This window comes from Bombyx mori, chromosome 11 (assembly GCF_030269925.1).
Source record: "Bombyx mori chromosome 11, ASM3026992v2".
NCBI classification, from domain to species: Eukaryota; Metazoa; Arthropoda; class Insecta; order Lepidoptera; family Bombycidae; genus Bombyx; species Bombyx mori.
The window spans coordinates 9,218,139-9,239,162 of NC_085117.1; the positions used below are offsets into that span (position 1 = coordinate 9,218,139).

The 21,024-nt window shown below is 36.9% G+C and overlaps 1 protein-coding gene across 5 annotated transcripts in view; it reads right to left on the reverse strand.

Moving 5' to 3' along the window:
- Window positions 1-392: 392 nt before the first annotated feature.
- Window positions 393-21,024, reverse strand: part of LOC101741505 (cyclin-dependent kinase 14) — an 83,841-nt gene continuing 63,209 nt past the window's right edge. For all 5 annotated transcript variants that reach the window (XM_038013646.2, XM_062671089.1, XM_038013648.2 and 2 more), the window contains 8 exons: window positions 15,319-15,521; window positions 12,268-12,359; window positions 9,276-9,450; window positions 7,404-7,528; window positions 6,056-6,192; window positions 5,242-5,381; window positions 4,000-4,258; window positions 393-3,383 (listed from right to left, as the gene is read on the reverse strand). In XM_038013646.2, coding sequence (XP_037869574.1) covers window positions 3,316-3,383; window positions 4,000-4,258; window positions 5,242-5,381; window positions 6,056-6,192; window positions 7,404-7,528; window positions 9,276-9,450; window positions 12,268-12,359; window positions 15,319-15,521 — 1,199 coding nt within the window. In that variant the 3' untranslated portion in view covers window positions 393-3,315. The remainder of the gene's footprint in view (window positions 3,384-3,999; window positions 4,259-5,241; window positions 5,382-6,055; window positions 6,193-7,403; window positions 7,529-9,275; window positions 9,451-12,267; window positions 12,360-15,318; window positions 15,522-21,024) is intronic.

The following is a 21,024-nucleotide window of genomic DNA, read 5'->3' on the forward strand; positions in this document are numbered from 1 at the left end:
TATTTATATAAACAATGATATTATGAAATGAAATAAAGTTGGTTAAAATTAAACATGGCATGAAATGAAATGAAAACGAAATAAAATAGTTACCTATATATTTGTTTATTTCGTTTTAAATAGAAAGAACATACTGTAATTTGATAAAAATGTGTTATCATTTATTACTAGAAGTTGTTCGCTATAACAAGCTGAGTACGTAATGTTTAGGTGAATAAAACTTTTTTTTTTACCTCGTTATAACAAATGGTAGACCAACCTAACCTTAATATAACAAACCTCAGTTTACCGAATTATTTTTGATATAACGAATATTCACTTGTTTTTGATATATCGATTTGTTATATCGAGGTTGCGCTGTACATATAGCTTAAAACAATAAAACAACAAAGTCATTAAGAAATAAAAACTTTTATTATTATCAGTTCAATTATCATATTTACATTCATTTCAATGATTAAAAGCACATTGTTTATACACAATACAAAAAATAATAATCACTAAAAAAAAATTGAATTCGTAATAAGCAATGTATTCATTATTCATTTATTTATTATTCTACGAATATTGAAAAGAAAACATAAATCTTGACTGAGCTATTACTATTATGAATCATTTAAACAGCATGGCAACTTATGTGAGACTGAAAGGAAACTAAATAAAACAAAATTAAACTAAACGATTACAAATATTTACATGTCGGACTCTCAAAGAGTTGAACACGCAAACGGATTGGCAGACGGCCCATCCGACTAAAAGTGGCCGCCCTCACCGTCCCGTCCCGTCCTACCGTCGGGGACTCTTTCCAAGCCACGTTTGAAGAATGGCACGAACAACAAAATGAACAGAGTTTAATCTCAATGCGTCGTGTCCTTTCGTCACGATTATATAAACATTAAACTTGGATCGGCACATAAAAATGTAAAATTAAACATAATTTCAGTAGTAACAGAATTATAATCATGTTTCGTTTATAAATGCTCCGATTTTTTTCTAACATATCCCTAACAATAATGTGTTACAGTAAACTTTACGCTTCGTGCGTTAGGTGCCTCTCTTCAACGGGTGATTTAACGTATTCACTTTCCAAATATTTATAATTTCAATAGAATCGAGGCCTCGGATTCAAATTGGAACTCATCTAACGCGTGCCGACCGATCGAACTAATAATGTTTTATCTTCTACGCAGAAGATGCTCTACGCAGAAGATTTTCTACGCAGATGATCTTCTACACTTGTGCCCGAGAACCGAGACCCCGACTCGAAACAACATACAGACAAACTCAACAAATCATTTACAATCCAAACAAAATGAAAATTATGCGTCAATTTTCACATTTAAACATTTACAATTTTTATGTACTAAGTGTTTGGTGTTCGGAAACGTATTGATTAATTTAATTACATTTATCTACAATCGTATGAATGATAATGGCGGCACTTAGTTTCAATTTTTTATTTTTTTTAACCAATTTTAGCGTTGTTATTATAGTATTATGTTGACGATTAATAGTAATTACAGTTTTTACTGGCAAAGTACTAAAAATTTACAATCATTTTACAATTAAATATTACCGCTGCAGTAACATGAAAGAAACAAAAAAAAAAGCAATTATTTACTTTGTATAAAGTCAAATAAATTAGTTGCTTAAAACATTGTTTAGATCGGTGAACGAGCTCACGGCCCACTCGTGGTTACCGCCGCGGCCCACGGACAACTCAACGTGAAATCTACTTTGAGATATGAGGTCGAAATCTGTTATTAACGATGGTACCGATGTGACCACAGTACAATCAAACACCAGTAACTCAATAGCACGAACAAGTGCCGCCTTCATCATCGAATTAAAATGTACTAAAGCTCGGTACACAAAGGTGGCTACCTAAGTTGTTCTACGCTCACTATTAGTACCCGTGCACACTGACAACTCGATACTAATAATAATCGATTTCATTTTCAAATAATCGATTTTATTGGCAGTGATATTACGACATATTTAGTGTAGTTCTCGAATTAATATTACTAATATTGCGTACGAATATCGATAAAATGTGCGTTTAAGGACCATTTATGATTAAAATATTTACCCATCACACTAGCCGATGTCTACAAAGGTATTGCCTCTAATTGGTTTTAATCTAGAATACAGTTTAAACCTACAACACTATTAGACGCTGTTTCATTAAGCATTCATAATAAACGTTGGCACAAATTGGTGTTCTACAGTTTCGATACGGCTAAGACTATTACGAATCACAGACGATCAGCTAAATCTAATCGAGACGAGATGTTTGAGATATCGATATTTACTCTGGACTCTCTCATACAAGTTGCCAATGCGCCGGTGCTTCCAAGTTACATACATTGCTTCCCTAACCTTACGCCGCGAGGGACCACTACGTTTCGCTAAACAGTTTAATTTCACTAATCTTTTAGTCTAGACGGAGCCTAACGTCCATTCCTACCCTTCTCATCCACAGATAATAAAAAAAAAACAACTCTAGTACTATAGTAATAAGTCATCGAATCACCTATCACTATATAATTTACAGTAGGACGGTCCCGCACTCCGATAATAATTTGAGATCTGTCTTTTGCTATTAAACAATTTTGTTTGTACGGATCAATTCACGTCGTATCACTCATTCGCATTACTGAACATAGCTTTATGATGGATGCGCGGATGGAATGCGTGCAATTACAATTAGACAAGTTTAATTACAACGATACTCGATACGGAAACTATTCGATACGCACGTATCGATATCGATAAATCGAATAGTCATCTCGGAAGAAGTATCGATAAAATTTCATTATCGTATCGCGTGCATCAGAACGACAAATAATCTCTAATGCGAATTATAAATAAACATCTTTAAAAATTCATACCAAAATTATGAGCGTATAAGTATTTTCACAGAATAAAAATATTTTTTATTTATTTTTTTAAATTATAAGTCATACTCTTCTCGATTATAGATATAAAATGGCACTCTGCTCCGTTCATTATACATTTACAGATTTATGTATATATATATATTCACACACTCGTCACCTAACTGTTACCTTGTCACCATAGAATAATTGAATTAAATGGATGGATATTCCGTCGGAAGCTTAACAAGCGCTAGTCACGGGGAGCGATCCGAGGGGGGGTCCGGATGGGGGCGCCTGCGGGGGACGCCGCGGGGGCATTCGATGCCCAACTTTTATTCTAGACGAGAGAACTAACCCGAGTTTGGTCCGCGGAGACGCGTCGGTGCCGTTACGCAATTAAGACTATAGGAATAGGAGCGTCCCTTGCAGCGGGCGCTCACTTGACGGCGCCGTGGCGGGCCTCCGCGTGCAGGCACACGCCCTCCACGGTGAAGATCGACACCTCTGCAACAATATTATCATTTTTAATGCACTTTCCGTGAAAAATATCCATCACTTTTGGTTATTAATTAGAACACACAAAAAAGATTCTAAATAGCCAAGTATGATGAACGAACAATCCTTCGGACATCGGCAATAGCAGAGTCAAACAAACTTTTCATCACCTAGTATCATCTAGATAGTATAGATGAACTCTGCTTCAGCGAAGAGTGTTGCACTAGTCAAGTAGACATGAAGGAGTTTCCTTAACCCTTTGACTGCCGTGTAGGTCACCGGTGCCCTACGCGGCGCACTGAACTAATTATGTCGATTTCTGTTACTAAAGCGTCCGGATTGCCTTCTTTTGTTGGTTAATGTATGGTTTAGTCTTTTAAGTTTCTTAGAAATAGATTCATTCTCAGTATCTATCCGGCGCCTCAGGAAGAAGATAAGAAGAATAGAGAAGAGAATTACTTCAGTGCGCCGCGTAGGAAACTGGTGACCTACATGGCAGTCAACGTGTTAAGATCTTGTTTACAATACACTCGTAAGAACTAGTCAAATGTATCATTAATGAAGAATGCTTAGAAGATAACTAAAGGATGCTCGTAGTGTAAAGAGTGGAGCAGGGTGGAAGTACCGTCGGGCAGGTCCCGTATCCTGGGCGGTATGGATGCGAAGTAGGCGTGGTGTATGGCCCGGTGCGCAGGCAGCCGCCGCGCGGGGTCGGGCTGCAGCAGCGCCGCCGCCAGCCGCTCGGCGTCGCGCCCCGCCTCGCGCAGCAGCGGGAACGCCGCGCTGAGGGGGCGCGCGGGGGAGGGGCCGCGGGACAGGTGCACGCGCGCGCCCGGCAGCCGGGACACGCCGGACCAGCTCTCCTCCGTGGGCGTACCCACCACCTACAACGAACGTTACCCGTTATGTCTCTCAAAGCGATTCAAAATTCTCGTTCCATGAAGTAAATTACTGGTGGACCTCTTGTGAGTCCGCGCGGGTAGGTACCACCGCTCTGCCTATTTCTGCCGTGAAGCAGTAATGCGTTTCGGTTTGAGGGGTGGGGCAGCCGTTGTAACTATACTGAGACCTTACAACTTATATCTCAAGGTGGGTGGTGCATTTACGTTGTAGATGTCTATGGGCTCCAGTAACCACTTAACATCAGGTGGGCTGTGAGCTCGTCCAACTATCTAAGCAATAAATAATTTTCGCTACAATATAGTATGTATAAACCCTTAACACTCAAGATCAAAGGACTAATATCCATGATTGCAAAATGACCATTTCAAATTCGTATTGATAGATACACATAGATACAAATTGATGAGGTTTATGAGGACAGGCATCATCACGACGATCACGACCTTCAACATTACAGTTCGACGCGAAGAAGAGGAAACGAGATTTATTTAAATAATTCATCTAAAAAAATTATAACCTAGAAGTCGAGATTAAAAAAAAAAAATTCATACAAGTATACCGATATTATAGAGCGGTGTTTCTCAACGGGGGCCCCACGCCTCACAAGGGAGGAAATTTGATAATTAAGGGGGGGGGTAATCGCACTAAATGAATATAGAAAATCTGTATTAAAATTATTTTGAATTTGAATTTCAGTTTTTTAATAAATGTTTTGAAATACTGTATATTTACTGTGTTTTGATAACAATTTCCTAGTGATTTCTTCCTAAAAGCTATCATTTATGTTTCTAAAGTGGATAAATCAAATTTTTAATATTAACATTATAGGTGAGGGGTATTAAAACTTTTAGAAACGTTACAGTGGGGCATGACACAAAAAAGTTTGGGAAACACTGTCGGGGTGTACACGCCGGTTAGTACCGAATTGCAACAAAGGAAACAAGTTGGTCTCGTACGGGCATACCTTGAATATTTTATCGAGCTGGTCGTGAGTGTCCCTGATGCCGGGAAACGTCGGCACGCCGCAGATCATCTCCACGAATATGCAGCCCACGCCCCACATGTCCAGCGACGTCGAATACTCCGTGCTACCTAATAAAACGTCTGGAGACGAAACCAACATGTGTAATTAAAAAACAAAAACAAAACAATTTGAAAAAAAAAAACTCAGAATTAACAAAGTTACATCTTTTTGAACTACCTATTTAGACCGAGGGTAGTTTAACATTCTGTACAGTGACGTCATTGTTTATCAGCTCTGTACAAACGATTTGACGTTGAACTAATTAAATGTGACGTTTATAAGTTTCGACTAAAAAATATTCGCATTAAACTGTTGTTTATCGTTTAGTAAAATACATCTTTTTGTAAACGTCCCTATTATTTTATTATTAATAACTACCCTATAACTCTTGATATTACAAACGAACGTAGTCTCACGATATCCTCCGAGTTTTAAGGTTGGCGCTCATTACTATTTATTAACTGTATGAAACCTATATCAGGAAAAGGAGGAATCATTTTAAGTATTGTGGAGATTAACGTACAATAATGCACAGATAAAAGTCAAAATCGGCATACATGTTATATATTTGAATGTCCGTTTTATGAGTCCGCACTGGTGGATACTACAACCTTGTCACCTGAAGGGCGGGGCGGACGTTACACGACGCCATTGAAATTTCGACCTTACGCTTAAACGTGTGAGGTAGCATTCACGTTGTCCGGGCGTCTGTCTAGCTAGATAGAGCACGAATAGAATTTGTAGTTGTACGAACCTGGTGGTCGATACCATAGCGTGACCACTTCGTGCGAGTACGTGTGGCTCGGGACCGACTTGGCCCGCGCCAGACCGAAGTCGGCCAGCTTCAGCTCGCCCTGGGAGCTTATCAACAGGTTCTGCGGCTTCACGTCCCTGTGGAAATTACATTGTCAACTGGATTGTCTGTCACGTTTTAATGTACGTGTTCCGAAGTTTCCAGACGTAATTTGGGAGCGAAATCTCGTTCATTAAACAAACTAGACGGAAAATTTGGTATGGTTTATATTGTACACGACTTGTATCTTTTGTGTTGACAATCAGTATAAAAAGCTATGGGAAGATAAGTCTAGTGTGATACACGATTCAATTAGTCCGCCTTTATAAACGGTTATTATAATTATTTTTAGGATTTAATCCCACGATATTCTTTATCATTACGTTATTTTGGACGTTTTCGTGAACCCGAACCACAATATGTTTAAGATACTGAAAATTATTTTAAGAGTCCCATTCTCTTTTTAAGTTCTGGACTAGGGATAAAAGACTATATCCCGATTAGGAATAAAAGTGACGCAGTACTTTATGCGTTCTTAGGGATAATGAAGCAATTTACGTCTGAGTTGCTTTTCTATTTGAATGGCACCGCTAACGAAGACTTATAAAACGTACATGGGTTACATCATGAATGTCCCCACCCAGATTAAGACATGAGGTATAATATACAATTCACAGACACTCTTGTGTGTTTAATTAAACTAGACGACTTGGGAACACTGAGCCGCTAATACCTTCAGCCGAGCCGAGCTGAGGAGGAAAGAATACCTTCAAAAAATATTAACCGACCATTGAATGCCTATTTGCATACCGCGAAATTCCTATGACCAAACACTACATAATTACTACATAAACTAAATTATTTGAACAAAATTACTCCTAAATTAAAAGGGAGATACATAAATATATTATTTTCTGAAAATCGGAACAAATCTTGATGGAGAAAGCGCATTACTATCGCTGTGAAGCGCTCACATGCGCGAATTTAGTTTAAATCAATTCCAAAACATTACATAAAGCCAGGAGCCGCTTTATACAATCAGACAATAACAATTTTAAACATCCAAGAATGACATACTTATAAATTTTTCTTCAACGCACACACTATTGAATTGCTTTTTACAAAATAGTTACTACTTAAATAATTAGCTCTCAAATTAAAACTCTACTAGATACATCTTCTTTGTCGATTAGACACTCGATATCAAAACAGTAATTATAGTATTTCTGTTCAAAATCGTATGGTAGGTTTTAAAATTGATATGTGGGCACTGATGAGGGTAGACGACACACAGAAACGGTTGTTGTACCTGTGCAATACTCTTCTCCGATGACAATACGAGAGCCCCCTCAGCAGTTGGAACATGAATAGCCTAACGTTGTGATGATTCAGTCCTCCGGGATGCCTCTCCATGTATTGTGAAAGATCCGTATCCTTTTATGAGAACAGAAACAAAAAAAACTTTATTTTAACATTATTTCACGGTAGGAGTGGGTGATATAAATCGTATATAGATTCAATATCTATATATCGCAGCAATATCGTTGAATCCGATATCGCCCCGCACAAAATCTATATATCGATATCAGCCGATACACGTTATTGCTCGATGTGATGCGCATCGCCATATCGGACCGATTCGTGAATCGAAATCTATATTTCGATATCGGCCGATACACGATATTGCTCGATGTGATGCGCATCGGCATATCGGACCGATTCGTGAATCGAAATCTATATTTCGATATCGGCCGATACACGATATTGCTCGATGTGATGCGCATCGGCATATCGTACCGATTCGTTAATATCAGCAATATTCGTTTGGTTCGTATCGAATCGGCCAGAGTGAGTGAGCGCACGATAGGGATATCATGTGATGAATGAAACAGAAACAGGCATTATCCATACAATTGTAAACCTTATATTTAAGTCCATATGTCTGTAGATTATTCTTAGCGTATCAGCAGGATACAATTAAGGAAAGAAGTTTCAACTTTCGACCCTAACTTGAATGCAGTATAGCCTATTTGCATCGTTGAATTTAATTTCACGCGCTTTGACCTTGAACTAGAATTTTTGGACAAGTGTTTATAAATACTTAAAAGTTTTTTGTGTTTGATTTTTAAAGTACACATTTTTCTATTTTTAGTTGAATCCAAATAATTGAGTTTATTTCTTGTGTTTGTATTAAACTTTTGAAATCTACACTCTTTTGGTATATTTTGTAATTTTAAATTAAGACACAAAATACTAAAAACTGAAAATAATGTAGCCAGTCCTAAGCCTGGTAAAAGCATGAAGGAAAGTTTTTTTGATATTTTTATTTTCATGTTCTTTTTATTACTTTAAGATCATATTATAAATTGATATCAGAAAACCAACCGTGTAACGTTGACTTAAATCTATATCTACTACGATATTATATCAGCGTATCGTTTCAAATCTCAAATATCATGAATCGAGAAAATCTACTAGCATCCATCAATATATAGATTCAGAAAATATATAGATTCAATATCCGATATTGATCCTCGATATATAGATACGATTCGATACGCGGCAAAACCGATATTACCCACTCCTATTTCACGGACATTGTGAAATGAATTAAATTCCTTTCCACCAAATTTTCATATCAATATTTCCAAATATCACATGTGATGATCTATATAGAATTTATTTTAATTTCAACTTAATTATTAGTACTGCATCATCCTATGGACAGTCCATCCCATCAGTACAGCAAACTCCCATCAGTACATTTGTTGCAATTTAGGAAAAAAATCCTAGAGAATTTTCCACCAGAATTAAAAACAGACATCCTGTAATTGAAGACATGAGTGGATGAGGGGGTTAAGTACCATTTTTAAGATTTTTGAGGCTTTACATGGAATGAAGGTATTATGTGCTTAAAAACCATATTAGACCTTAAAACTCCTAGTTTAAAGGCTATTTTCAGAAATTGCATGTGATGAAGGAGTTACGTACGAAAAAGTACAAGTACCTAACAAAAGTTTGTTGCCAGTTTTCTCAAAATTAACAAATCGTATCATATCCCCTTCATCCACTCATGTCTTCAATTTTAATACACAGTAACACGAGAACCAGTCTTCTAGATTATCTGTTGTTATGGCCAATCGCAGCACAGGTGTGTTATTAAAAGTTCCTGTTAACTCACCACAAACTCGAAGACGAACGTCAGGGTCTCCCTAGTGTGAACTATATCGTGTAACGTGACTATGTTCGCGTGTTTCAACTCTTTGAGGAGCGAGGCTTCCCTTATCGCGGTGAAGGGCGCGCCTTCCTCCTCCTGCAGTCTGATCTCTTTGAGTGCTACCACTTGTTGCGTTAAACTGTTGACAAAAAACGTTACCTGTTTAATAACCGTGTCTGTGTTTTTTTTTTCTTCATAAAATCATAAGCTATAATTGTTTTAAAAAGAAATTAGGGTTTCTCATCTTGATGTTGAATCAATGAAAATTGGATTTGTCACGTTGAAATCGAAAGTTGTGTAACGTAAAAGGCAAACCGAAGCGAGTGATTCATTATTACTATCACCACTTACACTTCTCGAAGATAGATTGTCGCTCCGAAACTTAAATCAACTCGATACAGAATATTTATTGTCTAGATTCGTTCATTTATTAGTAAGTACACTTATAGTAAGGGATCTGGTTTCGGTAACTAACGCAACCATGACAGGAACTAAAATGTTTATTATTACTGACTTGTAAAATAGCAGCAATGTACCACAAATAAAAACCAGATGACACGCTAGGTCAATGTAACTGCGCGATGCGGGTTGCCTGTATCAAGTTTAATTTCCATTGCTGGCTCATTAACCATTATTGTCTTTTTGTTTTGAGATGATGTATCATTAATTTGTCATCGTTATCAGTAGCATTGTTAATAGCTAATAGCTGAGAGCAGTCATGAATGTTGTTGCATAATTTTAAATTCTAGGCTAATATTATTCAAATGAATTAATTTAATAGCGTGCGTTATGATTTTGACATTCGCGATGTTCTAGCTATTTATAGTTTACAGTGTATTTTTTTCCTGCTAAATATTTCCCTTATGCCTGAACACGAAGACAAATATCAATTTATTGTATAAGCAAATAGCTAAACTTAAATATTCAGAATCAATCGATGCGTTTTTAGTTTGGGTTTAAAATCGTTAAGCATCGCGCTTGGGGAAAACCTTGAAGTGAAATTGCCGGAATCGGTTTAATGACGCAACTTCTAGAGGTTTTCGCTTGATACGAGTAAACCTGGTACCTTGAATTTTTGGCCACGATGCCTTTTGAAATAATAATAATTATTATAAATTATTAAAAATAATTATTTTTATTGACTAGCAGAAGTAAAGTGTTTCACAAAAATGAAAATCCGGTAAACCTAGTAAACCTGGGACCTGATTCTTTTATCTACGATGACTTTTGAAATAATAATGATTATTATTATTATAAATTATTAATAATTATTATTATTGACTTGCAGAAGTAAAGTGTTTCACAAATATCAAAATCCAATCGTTGTGCGTGATACTCGAACGAACAAATATAAAATCAAATAAACAAAAACAAATTAGAGCGATCGATACACGTTTTGTTCATAAATTTTTTGCAAATATACCATCAGTTTCTGCTACAATTTTGTAACAATATTATATACGGACAATTCGTAATGACGGTAATTGATAGCTATCGTTCGTGCCATCAATACAACCGTTCATTAAACAAGGCGAGATTCATCAAGTTTCCTCTCTGAATCACGACCGACAAATGTCTCGCATTCGATATATAAATCTTACAGATATTCGTAACACATATTCGTAAAGTAAAAGTATTTGAAAGTAAAAAATGTCTTAGTCGTAACAACGTAATATATAAATCATTTACCTCTAAAGTTTCAAAGAATGCATCTGAACCATAATTACCGGTAAAGCCAAAGTGGATGAAGTAATTGAAATACAAAATTCTCGAAAAGTGAACGGTAAAATCGTCCACTCGACCTGACCTCACTCTGTGAAACCGCAGCGAGTTTCGACAATTTGATTTAAACTTTAAACAGGTCAGTTCAAGAATGAAATTCGTTTAATAAGTTAATAAATACATATCATAATTACTATTTCGTTCGTTTGAAATTTATTCAGTGCATAATTAAAAGTTTACGCCAATTATTTTGTTTTAAATGATGTATTGCATGTGTGAAACTTACACAGGCACGCAAATGTTTTGTAGTCTGATTAATTCGTTTCAAGTTCTTATCGAATACTTGACCAATGAAGTTGTTTACACATTCTTTACTACTTTAACTGGTAGTATTTTAGTAGTTTTTTTAGATAGTTTTAGTATTTTAAGTGTTAGTATTTAACTCGCAGTGGGGGGTTCCCCTATTTCTCCCCGTTTCTCCCGCGAAGCAGTCATACCTTTCGGTACTACCAGTGGACAGTAGCTATGATAAGCACTTTGTGGTGAATTTGATAACTTTGCTAACCACTAACGCTAACTGGCCCATTTATTGACCCACACGTGGCCTAACGGTATATAAACGCCCATAACAAAAAAAAAATGTGTGTCAGAGTATTACGACCTTTTCGATCACGGGTTTTTGCACTTTACTCAAGGAAATGTTCTACAATAAAGTACGAGCAGGCACCGATAAGCTTAGTTCAAACTATTGCTGCCCCGGTACAGTGATGGCTTTCAATTTGGGGACCTTATGTTTCAGGAAGCCTAGCGAGACCAGCTATGAGTACTGAGTATTATTTTAACTATTTTGAGCTATGAATATTATTTTTACTGGTGGTAGGTCTTCTTGTGAGTCCGCACGGGAACGTACCACCACCCTGCCTACATCTGCCGTGAAGCAATAATGCGTTTCGGTCTGAAGAGCGGGGCTGCCGTTATACTGTAAAAACTGAGATTTAGAACTTATATCTCAAGGTGGCGGCATTTACTATCTATGGACTCCAGTAACCACTTAACACCAGGTGGGCTGTGAGCTCGTCCACCCAGCTAAACAATAAAAAAATTTAAATATAAGATGTTTGATGATTTACAAGCACCGAACTCCGTTTTATCTGTGAATGTTTGACTGGATATTCGTCGAAGCCAGTGTAAGCTAAGCTAAAAAACAAGATATATATGAAAATAATAAACTTACTTGCTATAACCTTTATATACTGTAGCGTAGGAACCCTCACCGAGCTGCTCCAGTTTAATGTAAGCTTCGGATTTACCGAACGGAGAGTCACCCTGTTAACAAAAAAAAACAATCTTTAATGTAAATTTATTAACGTACCTCCGCTGTTTAAACGCGTACTAAGAGTGCCGCAATGAAACGCAAAATTTCGATCATCGCAAGAAAAACTATTTTCAATAACGTGGGTGGGTAAATAAGTTCAGCATTTATCTGGAGTTCAGAGGTTACTAGGAGTTATAAATATTATATTAAAAAAGGCGCCGCCCATTAGTATGACGGCTTTTCTTCTCCTAATAAAAAGTTAGCCGCCCACTGAGGTTCTCGCCGGATCTTCTCAGTGAGTCGCGATTCCGATCCGGTGGTAGATTCTGCGAAGCACGGCTCTTGCTAGAGCTAGTGTTAGCAAATTCTCTCAGGTTGATAGCTGGAATATCCCCTAAGGCTACCAGCGAATAGGTAGGGGAAAAAAGTCGAAACAAGGCAGACAGTTTGAGCTCACAACATACCCTACTTAATTCTATTATTAGCTTTGACGATTTCAACTAGAATCCTATTAAGCTTTTCGAAAAAAAAAAAAAAGATTCAAATTAAGAATAAACGTTCCACATCTTTAGTGTGACAACCAACTTGGTTTAAAATGAAAACAGTGGAAAATTATGACGTGAACGCAACTCGAAATAGAATATAGAGATGTGTCGCGGGCACAGCCCGAATCGCACAACACGCTAGTCAAAATATTCGAGTTTCGAATTTAGCCACAGTCACCCGAGGCAGTATATACCGATTAGTTTATAAAGTATCGTCTGTTCGGTGGAGCTACATCGTTTCGCTTTCTTCGGGCACTCTCGAGCCGCGTATGTGCCGTCTAAATATTTGACTTGACTAATGCGTTCTCCGCCGGTTCGTCTGCCGATGCATGCGGTTCGGTGTGATACTTTCCGGGTTTTAATAAACAAACGTTAAACTTCTTTCAATTGCACTCTGATGTTCTGGTTTTAATCAATACGCCCGCGTTTTCTTCAGACGAATCTATTTACAACTGAAAATTTAAACTGATATTTTTGTCTCATGAAAGGCTAAGCATAAATATATCAACGAAAACAAATTAAAGTTCTCTTCAGTAATAACAAGGGTATAACGAAAGTTTTCATTTAATGCTGGACAGAGCATATTACATTGAACAATGACGTCAATGTTCATATCCGCCATACAAAATCAATAACAGAACTATGTTACAAAAGGCATAGGACGTTGTTAGCGGATTTAAAAAACAGTATGAGTATTCAATTAAAGTATCATTAAGCTTAGCCTATTATAGTCTCTAATAAATTAACGAGGGCGCAATTGTTAGTTTAAATGGTATGACGTAGAATGCCATCAAAGATTCTTGACGTCAACGAAGTTGAACAGTCAGCAACCACAAGCCATTTGCCAAGAAATAATAAAGCGGTCCGTAATATCTTAATTTGTAGCACGTCCTTGCGATGGCTGAGGATTGCCTTTCCCGTCCCGCGTCATCCGTCAACGTCGCGGTGACTCCGTTCGCCTCATTTGTAAACTAACAATACTGCGCGGCTCGACGCAACGCCGAGGACCAATGAGGGATTTATATCACTTCTTTTATTTATATTACGTCTCGTTTTCCCAAAATAAAACGTAATAAGAATAACGGTCAAGTTGGCGTCAGGTCTATTTGAAATATGATAAAATTACACTCAAATTGTAAACATACTGGACTTACGCTTATATCAATTTCCTGGATATCTATACTAATATTATAAAGCTGAAGAGTTTGTTTGTTTGAACGCGCTAATCTCACGAACTACTGGTCCGATTTGAAAAATTCTTTCAGTGTTAGATAGCCTATTTATCGAGGAAGGCTATAAGGCTATACTTGAGACCTTAGAACTTATATCTCAAGGTGGGTGGCGCATTTACGTCGTAGATGTCTATGGGCTCCAGTAACCACTTAACACCAGGTGGGCTGTGAGCTCGTCCAACCATCTAGCAATAAAAAAAAAAAAGACTATATAACATCACGCTAAGACCAATACAAGCGGAGCACCAATAAATAATGTTTCAAAATCGGGTTTTTTTCCCTTTTGAGAGCTTCCGCTGCGTGCGCTGCAGAAACGGTTAAAGTTTCGCTAAAATAATGTATGACAGAATTGTTCGCCTTTAAAAGATCTTAAAAAAAGTGCGCGACAGCATAATAATGTCTATATAAAGATTGGCTCACTATAACGTTTTTTATGTTAAACAAATTTGTTCCAAAATAAAGCATTATTTGTGAACTATTTCACGCGGACGAAGTTGCGGGCTAAAGCTATTGAAGTATAATTTTGTTGACAGGAACTTTATACGGATTATTTCTAAGTTTCTTTATTATTATTTTTCTTTTCTGTTTTTCCTTTTTTTTTTTCTAATTTTGTTTTTGTTTTCAATTTCCAATTTTGTTTCTATGAACAAATAATATTGGCATTTTGTATTATATTTTCAGGTATGCCAATATCGGGACCATTTAGTTGATTAATAAAGAAAAAAGAAAAAATCTCCAATTGTGTTTGTTCAATATGAATTTTTGAATAAATCACAAAGAAACAATTCACAACGGAGTTTTAAACACTCCTCGAAGACTTTGTCAAGTGTTCTACTTTTTTATACTCCTTTTGTAATAATTTATTTTCAAATTACATGTTTGAATCAAAAGTTTAAGATAATTGGAAGAGGAATTCAAATAGGGATTACTGAATTAATGAATTACGTAATATAAGTGTCTATTAAGATTGAATGATTGGGATGCAGCAGAGGTACGTGCTTTGCTATATTGTAATTTGCGTAATTACTATACAATTGAGATAATAGACCTCAAGTCTCAAGGTCTGTGGTGGCATTCAGGTTATTATGTGTATGGACTCCGACTTGATACGTGGGTCGTGGGCTCGTTCATCCGTCTGCGCAATTAATAAATAAATATGTTGAAATCGTGATGGATGTAGGAATGCTACTAACCCCAAAGGCACTAAATCGCTTGGTGCGTCTACTGGACTGCTCGTGAGGCCCGAGGAACGCTTCACTCTTGGGTCTGGGAGGTCGCTTCGGCCTCATGACAACTCGCGCCTCCTCCCTCGCACCTTCGTCCAGGAGCTTCGAATCTGAAGAGACCGACAACTGTCTTCGGACACGGTATTCACCGTTGCCACCTTCGCTCCACTCTACAACAAAATATAAACGTGTCAAAACGGCATAACATTTGACCCATTACATAAGTCTTATTTCTTTTTAAAATAAATTCAAAACCTAAAACGTCAATCAACTAACAAGCAAACTCATGTGGTTCTTTTTTGCATAACAAATCCCCCTCAAGCGTAAACTCACTTGAAGAACGCTCACAGAGAAGCCACCCACCCTCGAAAACATTAAATAATATTCGTTTGCGTAAATAACTTGAGCAATATAATATTTTCTAATGTTTCCTTTATAAATTTTGTTTGAGAGGCAATTTAATGTTTTTTGACAATTTCCTCGGCTCCCCTTTTACATTTCATGCTCGAATTTAAACGTAGCAAATTTACATGGCTTCTACCTACTTATAGCATTCGCGATACGAACGTTGTTGCTTTGCAATGCAAACAACCACTGAGAGCTTCGCGATTGACAGAATGAGGATCCTCGTGGAATGTCTCCAGCAAGCACTTAGTGAGCAAATTAATGAACGAAATAATAAAAATGTTACTTTGGAACGACGCCGTTTGAAGAAATCGTTTTGAGCGGCATCGGTATTCCAATATTCGAGGAGCACTCGAGGAAGCGTGTTAGCGTTACAAAGGTTCGATATCGCGACGGGTAGGTACGTCAATGCGAACGCGAAACGAATAAATCATTCCCGAACAACAAATCCGTAGATGACGGAACAAATCGATCACGAACACAATTTATCTTTTAGATTAACGAGGAAATGGAAGAATTAACGGTGAATGTTAATCGATGACTGCCGTTTACTTAAAACTTGTTTGCATTTGATTCGGATGTCATATTCTCTTGTCAAATTGTAAATGATTATTTAGTTTTTACTGGTGGTAGGACCTCTTGTGAGTCCGCGCGGGTAGGTACCACCACCCTGCCTATTTCTGCCGTGAAGCAGTAATGCATTTGTAGCCGTTGTAACTATACTTGAGACCTTAGAACTTATATCTCAAGGGTGGCATGGTAAATGCACGTCGTAGATCTCTATGGGCTCCAGTAACCACTTAACACCAGGTGGGCTGTGAGCTCGTCCACCTATCTAAGCAATAAAAAAAAAGATCATTAAGTATGATCGGTCGGTACGGTCTATCTGTGTATACAGATGCCTTACTAAGAATAAGTAGGTCAGAGGGTGGTTACGGGTGTGTTGCTACTTCCCTCGTAAAGGGACTCTAAAAGACCACGGGGCGCCACACTAATTTTATTGCTTAAATTCCCATCCTCGCTTTTTTTTTTAATAATTCCGTACAAATATTGAATGCGACACAATCATTCAGTTACAAAATGCGAATTGGGTTAAACATGAATGTTTCATTAAAAGTTTGGATCGTTTGTTTGTTTCCTGTTCAAACGTATACAATATAACCTGTACCGAAATTTCAACAATTGCGCATGACATATGTGGTTAGTCGGCAACCTTACTTTTTGTTAAAAGGACTGTACAGTATACGTACTAATCCTTACTAGAAGTCCCGCAGTAGTCGAAATTCGACTATAATTAATTGGAATTGTAAGTTTGTACACTATTATGATTGTATTTTATACTTCTATAATCACAAATTTCGCCAAGACTACACTATAAAAAATATTAACAGAGACAAACCATATTCTATTCTCAATTTGACAACAGACGTCAAGAACAAAAGTTTGACAATAAATAGTATGCATGCGTGTGTGCGTCAAATACATGGTATGTAGTGTGTGTAATGTTTTCTTTATTGATTTAATGTATCTTTTAGTCATTATTTAAAAAAAATATTAGCATTGTGCACTTCTTCTCTATATTCTCCATAAGTGTGGAAAATTTCATACTCCTCCGTCCGCGCAATTTTCGTAAAAAGGGATACAAAGTTTTTGCTTCCCGTATTAATATATGGATAATATATGTAGATAATTTCAGTCCCGAGTATTCCAAATGTCATACAAGGTAACAGTTATAATGTATTAAGAATATATAAGCCACGTCAAGTAACCATTTTACCTTTATATCATGAATACTTAGGGGAGCAGTGTCGTGTACACAAAATGATCGCGTTTTATGATTACAGCCGTTTCATAGCCGCTGGATGCATTACATATTGGTGTATTAAATTTTCTGTCATTTTTCACGAAACGCGGGACATAAATGTTTTACTGTGTAGTAAATTTCCTTGTTATTATGACCGCGCCTTTGCATTACGAGAATGTATGTATGATTAATACTGACAAGTCGTCTTTCGTCCTGACGGGTGCTGTAATTGCCGTAAAAACGTAATTGTTCTATAGTCGGTTCGATTAATGAATGTTACACATTCACACATATTGTATCTGTCCCAAACTCTTTTTCTCTCAAAAAAAAAACTCATAAAAATTTAATGAAAAATGTTTAATTGCCATCAAAGGACACCAACATTCCAGGGGGCGATCCATGTCGCTACATACCGCAAAATGCTCTCCTGAAACTGAGGAGTATACGTCTCTTTCCACTTGCTAGAAGGATTATCGTTTTTCGTATAAACGTGCGGGTATATAATGGGCACTACGAAATGGAAAACTATGCTCTAGTTTTACCGATTTCAAATACAAGTCAGTCGCCACTTCTATTTCAATAAGTCTTATAGTTGTGTATTGGATTAGAGAACCCGACTGAATATCCAACTTGTTTTTTTTATATCATCAATTGATCAATAAGTGTAGGTTAAATTCATATTAATTGCTACTTTTCAAAATGCCTACCAGTATAGCGATGAGATTATTGAGCTTTTGAATAATTAAGGGTAATTAAATCTGTGCTATAGCGTTAGACGACAGGCTACATGACCGAATTAAGGAACTTTTCGAATTATCTGGCAACAATCCAAATTCACATTGTTCCACAATAATATACGGCACCTTCTAACCTCTAATGAAAATTAATTCACGACAGAGCGCAAACGAGTTTGAACATTTTTGGGTATCCGACGGTGATTTATGAAAATGCGTGAAAAATTATTTCCTTTTTATCGTTATGCAGAATTAAATGTAAACTGACAATTTTTTTATTATTTTCAAAAGGACATAGGAAAATTCATTCCACCTGATATTTAAGTGGTAAGTGAAGCCCATAATTACGTCAACGTGAAGTGACAGGACTGAAGCTTCAATTACATTATAACTAATATTATCCTGTACTCTCAAAGCGGAATATACATATGTTTGCATACCTTTTGGTTAATAGCTCCATAGCTCCATTGGTTTTCTACTGGTGGTAGGACCTCTTGTGAGTCCGCGCGGGTAGGTACCACCGCCCCGCCTATTTCTGCAGTGAAGCAGTAATGCGTTTCGGTTTGAAGGGCAGGGCAGCCGTTGTAACTATACTGAGACCTAAGAACTTAGGTCTCAAGGTGGGTGGCGCATTTACGTTGTAGATGTCTATGGGCTCCAGTAACCACTTAGCTCCAGGTGGGCTGTGAGCTCGTCCACCCATCTAAGAAAGAAAAAAAAAAAAAAAAGTTCCAATGCTGGACATATACATACCTCTCCTAATATTAATAATCTTTGAGCTCGGTTTTCGAATTATTATATTTACGTTTTTACTCACTTTATTTAGTATGCGCGTAATAGTAATTTAAAAACCATAGTACATACATTCCCATTAGTTTTTTGAGTCAAATTATCACTTATTTAGTAAATTTCGAATTATACGTCTAGCATATATTCTTCAATTATTCAGGGCACAGTAACGTTCATTATAATAATTACCACAAGGATCTTGTACAGCAAGGTTTCCGCATCAAGCGTTCCTTTACACACAACAATTCCTACGACCAAATGTCGGGCGGAATTAGTCGCCGGGATCGAAATTGAGCACAAAAGCGCTATGTACCATTAATTACCGTACAACTGGCGAAACCCTCTGGGATAACGGATATCAATCAGCGATTTACGTTATTATTAAGGTCGGGGGTTAGGGTAAAGCTACCCTCACATCAATATTAAAAAGACAAGTTATCCCAAAAACGTTTCTTAAGAACTTGCACGAAGGCACTCACCGTCAAATCGGTTTGCAGTGATTACAGCATTGCATTAGAAGCATTTTTTAGTTATGAATCAATAGAGTTGTGCTTTCATTTGATCCGTACCCTATATAAAAAAAAGAAATATACCTGTTATTTGTACAAGAAACGTTATGTATTGGATAAGCCTGTGTGACACAGGCCTTACGCCACAAGAGAAATGTCAACATGAGTCGGAACGGCCTTATAATTATGTTACGCGAAGTCGCTGAGGACAAAGCAAGATTTAATTATGCAAGATATGGATCGTTTGAATAAGATTTTAGCAATTCATCAAAGAATATTAATGTGTGATGTATTCTGCTTCTATACTAAGACAATTTCCGTGCGCAGATATATGTCTGAACATTATTTGATAAGTAAGCTTGTTCTATTAGAGGACATTTAATTATAATATTTTTATTTCTGTAAGCTGTAAGTAGCGGCATATACATGTAAGGAGTATTCCATAGCAAATGGATTTTGGGTTCAATGACATTTGCAGGTATATTAATTTTTTAAATTTTCGTTTGAATAACGTTCAAAGCGCGATCGGTCTAAATGAAACACATTAATAGGCATTACTTTATTACTACTTACGAAAATTGACGAAATTACATATGTTACTTTTGATGTGACGTGTAGCTATAATAACATCGCCTAGGGCTAAGAGTAATCTTCATTTCTGCGAAATGTTCGAAAAGATTGGAGAAATTCCAGAAATATACCACATAGATATGTACGTTGCGTTGTTGTATTTGTGCGTAGACTGTATTTATTGTACCCTTATGTGACAAATTAAAGACTTACTACGAGTATAAGAGAAATATAAAATCGGCGCATTGCTCTTGACGGCTGGATTTGAAAGAGCATTGGTGTCATGGTAGACGTCGCTCGCTGACATTTTGACAATCAGAAACTAAACAATTACAGTAACGATATATGCCGAAAGTTTACTAATTTCAAAATTTATGGGAATAATAATACTGTTACGGCGGTAAGAGTAACGCCATCTATTGCCGAATAGCCGAACGGATATCGAAGGATCTAGTAACATCTAGAACGCTCGAGAAGTACGAAACACATATCGAATGTACTCGACTTGTGAGGAATGTTCTCGACGATTCTAGGGATGTCGTATCGACTATAAAAGCGTTGCAGAGATGGCACGCAGAGTTAGTAATCGGAACTGCTCGAAGCGAAACAGCGAACAGATCACCTGAAGAAGCGAAGCGGAAGAAGTGAATTAAGAAATTTAAAGTGTTCTAAGTGCTAATACAGTTATTAATGTATAATTCGATAGAATTTTTAGTTATCCCGAGCCCCAGCGCGTAACAATACTCAAGATATATTGCGTTCTCTCAATTCATAACACGTTAATCTATAAAATACTTTGTAAAAACAAACACGAACGTCATAATATTGTGTTATCTTTACAGCGATGAGCTGCCCACGTCCA